Here is an 8,319-nt window from a genome sequence, read left to right on the forward strand (position 1 = left end):
ACACCAAAGACCCAAGGGCGAAAACCCAGGGTTCATATAGTGCACAATCACCCAGGGAACTCACAGGGAGTCCGGGAAGAGGGAGGGGCGAAGCCGCGCTCTTCCACATATAGCAGCGTCACTTAGACGCGGATTACATCATACAGACAGGGCGGGGTACGGCCTGAACTGATGGGGAAATGTGGGTCTTATACAGTTTGCCCATAGCATTTATTATTATTATTTTTTTGGTCGATCAGTGAGCTGTGCTCAGTAGACGCAACATTCTGAACCGATAGCATCAGAACAGACAATACTGGTCATTTAGACCGACAGCAGCCTGGCCTGTAGGGCGGGAACCTCTAGGTTGTAAAACCTTATAAATGTAGACGGGGAGGCCCAGCCTACCGCCATACATATATCTTGCAAGACAATCCCACTTGACCAGGCCCACGATGAAACCATGCTTCTCGTGGAGTGCGCTCTGACACCCAACGGGCATTGCATGCCCTTGGAAGTGTACGCTAGCGCAATAGCGTCAACTATCCATCTGGATAGGCTTTGTTTCGATGCGGCTAGTCCCTTAGAACGCCCGCTGAACGAAACAAAGAGCTGCTCTGTCTGTCTGAAAACAGAAGAGCGAGACACATAAGCTCTTAACCCCCTGGGGTCGGCGGTATCGCCGGCGATACCGGCTCGCTTTTTTTTTATCAGTGTAAAAGAAACTCATAAATACTCTGTTGACTTTGATTTTCCATAGGAGTTTCATACATCAATCGATCCTGTTAAATGTGTATTATTTTTGTGTATACTCACAATAAAAACAAAGTGTTGTGCTTTTCGCCAAATAAAGAAAAATAAACACGAAGCGAGTTCTGCCTTCTCTCTGTCAGTTAAGTCCATTCTGAAACGCGTCCGAAAATTAACCATAACTCAGCGAATACTTCTCACACAGACACGTGAGATATGTCTTTATGAAGCTTGAAATCTCTTCTTTTAAATGAAGTAATTTATATAAAAAACAAATATTCTCAGCTTATGTAGTCCCTTTAAAAGCAAGGAGAGGTACCGTTTTTTAGTTCTCCCTTCATTATCTCTGATGAGCTGAGGCAGCCCCGCCCCCGGCACTATTTACATGGTAAATAGTTTAGGTGATCTATGCATCGCACACGCCCCCCGATCAATGCCATACAAACACAGTTTCTTCATCAGACTCACTGATAGTTCATCGCGTTTTGAGTATGGCACGCTTTTCCGGTAAAGACGCCCTTCAGATGATTCTGGACAGCGAGGAAGAATTCACCTTTTCCTCAGAGGAAGATTGTAACTCGGACGACGAACGGCAGTATTTTGAAGAGCGAATTGATCCCGCCGAGGACACAATTTCGGAGTAAGTTTTACTGTTATATAATTATTTTTCTGATAATATAGAACTCATATGAATTTTCAGACTATAGTTTGCTTAGTTTTGGCTTGCTTTTGACATCTTACAGGAAAGATTGCCTTACAATATCCCTAACATTCGAGTATATGCTCAAGTGTAAACTTTTTCAATGTGATAGGCTATTACTCTCTAAATATATTTGTATATTAAATATATTTCACTCAGTTTTGATTAGCTTATATAACACTATCATGCTAAAATACTGCCTTATGTTTAATGTAGCTTATTTGCGAATATCTGCTTAAGTGTAATGTGATTTAGTCTAAATATATTTCAGCCTCCGGTAAAATATGTGATAGCCTAGGCCTACTGTCTAAATACTAGACATTATATATATATATATATATATAAACGTATGGTTTTGGTTAGACTATGACACTGCTTATCATGCTTCCATACTGCCTTATGCACTGATGTTTGTGAATACAGGTGTAAATGTTTGAAATGCATGTGTCGTTCGCGAACGATCCGTTCATTACGTGCATCACTAAATACGTGCGGTCATGGCCCATAAACAGATACTCGCAGTGATATTTCTCTGTCCTATGGACCATCAACAGATATATACATACATTGTGCGTCCATAACAATTAAAGGGATAGTTCACCCAAAAATGAAAATTCTGTCAGTAATTACTCACCCTCATGTTGTTCCAACCGCGTAAGACCTTCGTTCATCTTCGGAACACAAATTAAGATATTTTTGATGAAATCTGAGCCTTGTCTCACTCCTCCATAGGCTGCTAGGTGGCCCAAACTTGCTGGCCCAGAAAAGTTATTAAAGAGATCGTTAATATAGTCCAAGTGGCTACAGTGGCTCAATCTTAAGTATATCAAGCGACGAGAATACTTTTTGTGCGCAAAAACAAACAAAAATAACGACTTTATTCTACTATTCATTTCCTTCTCTCTCGACCTCTAGTTGGTTCGCGTAGTGTTTTTGCGCAGCACGTCTGTGTTACACGTCACCACGTAGGCTCACTATTGGCCGACGCTGGTCATGTGTGTGATGCGTGATGACGTGCAACACAGACGCTCAGCGCAAAAACACTACGAGGCCCAGAGAGAAGGAAATGAATAGTGGAATAAAGTCGTTATTTTTGTTTGTTTTTGCGCACAAAAAGTATTCTCGTCGCTTGATATACTTAAGATTGAGCCACTGTAGTCACTTGGACTATATTAACGATCTCTTTAATAACTTTTCTGGGCCAGCAAGTTTGGGCCACCTAGCAGCCTACGGAGGAGTGAGACAAGGCTCAGATTTCATCAAAAATATCTTAATTTGTGTTCCGAAGATGAACGAAGGTTTTACGCGATTGGAACAACATGAGGGTGAGTAATTACTGACAGAATTTTCATTTTTGGGTGAACTATCCCTTTAATTGCCCATCAGTTTACTTTGGATAATGTATGCTAACAGTTTTTTTTGTTGTTGTTTTTTAGGAATGTGGGGAGTGTCTGTCACACCCCTGGTCTGAATCTCATTAATATTGATAGGCCATTACCACTCCCATGCATAAACCTCTTCTGACAAAAAAAATGTTTTACAAAGTGTAAATCAATGTATTGTGTTATGTGAACGATTAGGCAGGATGATTTTCACATCATTTTGAAGCCAGAACTCGAAGCGACAACATTCATTAGTCAAAAGTCTTATTGACACATATTTACTATGTGTTTTGTGGTCTTATTTCAGCAACTTTCATTTTTATTTTTATCAATAACCACGCATAAACATTATTCTCTTAAAAATTCAAACATATACATGTTGATCACATATGGTAGACCTGTTTGTGCTATATAGAGTGAATTTACACCTTTGCCATTAACATGTTTATAAATAACTGAAAAAAGCACAAATGTCAGAGCATGTCAGAACACCTCCAGGGCCAAGAAAACCCCTCAGACCCCAGAGGGTTAATGCCCTAACTGGGCAAAGGAAGCTCGGGTCTCCTTCCTCATCAGAGACCGGTAGGGCTGACAGGGAAATGACCTGTGCCCTAAACGGTGTGTTGAGAGATTTTGGAACATAACCGTGCCTAGGTTTGAGTATAACTCTTGAGTCATTAGGCCCAAACTCCATGCACGTCGCGCTCATTGAGAGCGCGTGTAAGTCCCCTATGCGCTTCACTGAAGCGAGAGCCAGAAGAAACACCGTCTTGATAGACAGGTGTTAAAGATCAGTCGTCTGCAAAGGCTCGAATGGGCCACCTTTCATGGCTTCCAGCACCGTAGAAAGGTCCCATACAGGGACTGAGGGAGGTCTGGGAGGATTCAGTCTCTTAGCTCCTCTAAGGAACCGAATTACTAAATCGTTCCTTCCTATTGACTGACCAAGCGTTGTTCTCGAGAACGCTGCTATAGCCGCCACATAAACTTTGAGCGTGGAAGGGGTCCTGCCCTTATCCAACAGCTCCTGTAGGAAGGAGAGTACCTCCGTCACCCCACAGTCTGGGGGTGACACGCCACGAGCTGCGCACCAGCCGGAAAACACTGACCATTTCGAGGAGTAGAGACGTCGCGTAGACGGAGCTCTAGCCTGCGTGATCGTGTTTAACACTCCCTTTGGGAGGTCAGCGGGTACCCGTTGATGGCCCAAACATGAAGGGACCACAGGTCTGGGTGAGGATGCCAAATCAAGCCATAGGCCTGAGAGAGGAGGTCTCTCCTCACTGGCACTGGCCATGGGGCAGTGCTCGCTAGCTGCATCATAACTGGGAACCAGGGTTGGTTTTTCCAAAACGGCGCTACGAGCAGCACTGAGCATCCTTCTTCCCTGATCCGCTCTATCACCTGAGGCAGGAGAGAGACGGGGGGAAAAGCATAGAGCGGGCGGCGGGGCCATACATGAGCCAGCGCGTCCCTGCTCTTGGAGAAAAATTCCAGACAGTGAGCGTTTTCTTGAGACGCAAACAGGTCTACTTCCGCTCTGCCGAATTTCTTCCACAGCAGTTGGACTGTCTGTGGGTGTAGAGACCACTCGCCTGCCGGAACGTTGTTCCTGGACAGTCTGTCTGGTCCTATGTTTAGGAGCCCTGGCACATGCGCTGCTCTCAGCGAGAGCAGGTTGCGCTGAGCCCACACCAGGAGGCATTCTGCTAGCCTGTGCAGGTTCCGGGACCTGAGGCCGCCCTGGCGATTTATGTAGGACACCACAGACATGTTGTCCGAGCGGACCAGGACGTGGTGTCCTCTTATTTGGGGACAAAAACGCGTCAGCGCGTTGTCTACTACCAACATTTCGAGGCAGTTTATGTGCAGAAGCTTCTCCCGTTCTGAACATTGGCCGAAGAACGGTCTGCCCTCGAGCAGCGCTCCCCATCCCGAGGTGGATGCGTCCGTAGACACCACCCTCACCCTCACCCTCACCCTCGAGGAAGTCCCCAGGCTTACACCTGATTGGTACCAGTCGTTTGCTTTCCAAGGTTTCAGAGCTGTGATGCATTTCTGATTGACCTTGAGACGAAGCAGACCGGAGGCCCACGCTCGGCGTGGTACTCGCACTTTCAGCCAGAACTGCAGTGGGCGCATGCGGAGCAAGCCCAGCTGAAGCACTGATGATGCTGAGGCCATGAGACCTAGCATCCTCTGAAATTTCTTGAGCGGGACAGATGCGCCGCAGCGGAAAGAGCTCGCTGCGCGCTGAATGTCCAGTGTGCGCTGTGGTGATAGCCATGCTATCATGGACAGCGAGTCCAGCTCTGTGCCCAGAAAAGATATTATCTGTCTGGGGGACAGAGAACTCTTCGCCCAATTGACTCTGAGACCCAGATTCTCGAGGTGATCGAGTAAAATGGTCCTGTGCTCTACGAGCTCCGAGTGAGATTGAGCTACAATCAGCCAATCGTCCAAGTAGTTCAATACTCGCATGCCCTGTAGTCTGAGGGGTGTGAGGGCTGCATCCATGCACATCGTAAATGTACGGGGTGCTAGGGATAAGCCGAACGGCAGGACTGTGTACTGATATGCCTGGCCCTCGAAGGCGAATCTCAAAAATCGCCTGTGACGTGACGCTATCTGTATTTGAAAATACGCGCCCTTCAGATCTATTGACACAAACCAATCTCCTCGGCGAATCTGCGCGAGGATTTTTCTGATCGTGAGCATTCTGAACTGTCGCTTCGCAAGTACCCTGTTCAGTTGCCTTAGATCTAGTATGGGTCTGAGACCCCGTCTTTTTTCGGTACCAGGAAGTATCTGCTGTATAGCCCTCCTTCGCTCTGAGCTTGAGAGAGAGGATCTATGGCCCCTTTGCTCAATAGTTTCACAATTTCGGCTCAAAGTAGATGTGCTACTTCTGTTTTCACCGTGGTTTCGACGCGCGCCGTATAGCGACGAGGGCGTCGGCAAAACTGCAGCGAATAGCCTCTTTTTATAATGTCTAGCACCCACTTCGAAACCCCGGGTAGCCTTGCCCATGCATCTGCACGAATAGCTAGGGGTTGAATGCGAAGCGCGCTCCGTTCGCTCAGCGACAGAGGGGCTTCGGTGTGCTGTAACATAAGCGCCGCGCTCATGACATTTGAGGCAGGGGGCGCGCTGATAACAGCGGGCAGACTGCCCGCGCTCGACTCCTCTGCGGTGGTCAACCGAGAGGGGGAGGGCTGGGCGAGTCCCGTAGGAACTGTCATGTCTGTGTGTGGATATGGGCGCAGGATCGCGGGATTCCTCGACGCTCCGCTTTCTGTACCTCGGCGAATCTTTCCGCGAAATCCTTGACGGAAGATCCAAAGAGGCCAGCAGGAGAAAGCGGAGCGTCGAGGAACGCGGCGCGCTCGGACTCAGACATCTCGGAGAGCGTTAGCCACAGGTGTCTCTCAGTCACGGTGAGAGAGGCCATGCTCCGTCCTATGGCCTGTGCAGCAGACTTAGTAGCGCGGAGAGCGAGGTCCGTAGCACTTCTTAAGTCTGGCACGCAGATTGCATCTGGTCCTTTCTCGTCCAGCTTTCGGAGGAGATCGGCCTGGAAAATCTGCAGTGTGGCCATGGTGTGCAGCGCTGACGCAGCCTGCCCGGCGGCGGAGAAAGCGCGGTGGAGCAGGGTTGACGTCGTGCGGAAAGCTTTCGAGGGTAGCGCCAGCTTAGCGCGCCGTCCAGCGGAGGGCGGGCATAAGTGGGCTGCTATCGCCTCTTCGACCGGCGGCAGCGAATGGTATCCTCTGTTCTTGGCATCATCAACGGCGGAGAATGCCAGAGAAACAGAAGGGCGCATTCTAGCTGAATAGGGGGCGTTCCAGGACTTAGCGACTTCTTCGTGTAACTCAGGAAGAAAAGGCGCTGGTTTGGACGCAGGCGAAGCGCGCTCCCCGGGCAGAAAGTACCCATCCAGCCGGTTGTGAGCAGGCTGCTCAGGCGTAGACCACTCGTACCACGGCGGGCGGGGGTGCAGTCTCGGCGAAAAATGCCAGGCGAGTCCTCAGAGTCGCCATGGGCAATAGCTCGCAATGAGGGATGCCGCCGTCAGCGAGCGCGAGAGCTGCATGATCCTCACCCAGGCAGGAAACGCAGATCACGTGGCGGTCCCCGTCGCTGATATCAGCTGCCTGCGAGCCGTATTTATAGGCCTAAGCCACGCCTGTTTCGCCGGGACGTGACGCAGTGGTCGCGAAGCGCCCTCATTGGGTCTGACGTCAGGCCTCGCTCGATAGGCTGCTGCAGTTGCCGCAGAACAGCCAATAGGCGCGCGAGCCGTCTTGCCTATGTCTGTATGCTGCCGCAACGCGTTTTACATTATTACAAAATTAAGGATAATTTTTGGCTTCAATATCTCGCGGAAAAAGGATTTTCCCCTAGCGTAAGATACTCTTACGCAGTACGAGAGACCTCTCATAAGAGAACAGAGGGGGGGATGTTTTGAAAAATGTTTATTCATAAAAATAAATCATGAGAACATGAACTTCATCACTGCATTTGCAGGAATTGTAAAATCTTTTTTCTTATTAACTCATGAAGTAGCCTAACGCAATATTTTTTACTCTAATAGCTTATCTTTCCCAACACTGTGGTCCTTGTTCATTTGAGTCAACCTGGGACTGTGAGTTCTGCTGAAGCTGAGAGTTGCCGTCCATCCTACCTGTAGTAACATTCTCATTTGCAGTTTTAGTTTTTGTTTTAGTTTTGTGACGGTCCTGTAAAATATAATGACATGCTGCTCTGGACTCTTTTCATTGTTCCCAGCTAGCTAGCTAGAGTTTTCGCTCTGAAATATTACATAAATATTTGTACTTGGTGACATTCTGAAAAGCCGTACATGGATCAAAGCTAATGGACAGGATCAGATAAATTAGCCGCAATGTCATCTATTGTCATATATCAGCCTCTGCTGAACCATGGATTGATTGCAGAGCTAAAATAATAACGTTAAAGGAACTGTATGTAAGATTGTGGCCAAAACTGGTACTGCAATCACTTTCAAATTACTGTAGAGCAGTGTATCCCCTCCCCCTCCCCCCTGACTCGAGGTTGCCAGATTGGCTGCAGGATCCAGCAGGAACGTAGGCTGACACGTTTGTAGCTGCAGCTGTGGTAACTAGAGCAGAGCTGGCAACCCGGATGCTGAAACACAACTGACTTTGTGATTGGTAGATAGGTGGAGGGTGGGGCATCAGGCCAAAACACAACATGACAACATCAACATCAGTTGAGGGCTGCAACTATCACTTTTAAATGACAATATCCTGGCCGGACTTCTGTTGTCAGTGATATAAGTATTGAAATGAACATGATTTCTTAATGTCTAGTGACATCTAGTTAATTGAAATACATTTCTTACATACAGCTCCTTTAACTTTACATCGCGATGCTGAGCTACAGTGAAATGATAGAAAAGACAGATGCATTATCAATGTTAGTCAATTCGCCTCATTCGCGTCTACCGCTCCGCGCTAAACGCCTCAT

The 8,319-nt window shown here is 47.7% G+C and overlaps 1 protein-coding gene across 1 annotated transcript; it reads right to left on the bottom strand.

The window, feature by feature from the left end:
• Positions 1-3,346: 3,346 nt before the first annotated feature.
• Positions 3,347-5,421, bottom strand: LOC311276514 (uncharacterized protein). The gene is made up of 2 exons (XM_084386213.1): positions 4,216-5,421; positions 3,347-4,121 (listed from the first exon to the last, which is right to left on the bottom strand). Exons 1-2 carry the CDS (start codon positions 5,332-5,334, stop codon positions 4,092-4,094), a joined length of 1,149 nt encoding a protein of 382 aa, XP_084242339.1. The 5' UTR covers positions 5,335-5,421; the 3' UTR covers positions 3,347-4,091.
• Between the last annotated feature and the right edge of the window lie 2,898 nt (positions 5,422-8,319).

Source organism: Rutilus rutilus (assembly GCF_951802725.1).
Source record: "Rutilus rutilus genome assembly, chromosome: 17".
Classification (NCBI taxonomy): domain Eukaryota; kingdom Metazoa; phylum Chordata; class Actinopteri; order Cypriniformes; family Leuciscidae; genus Rutilus; species Rutilus rutilus.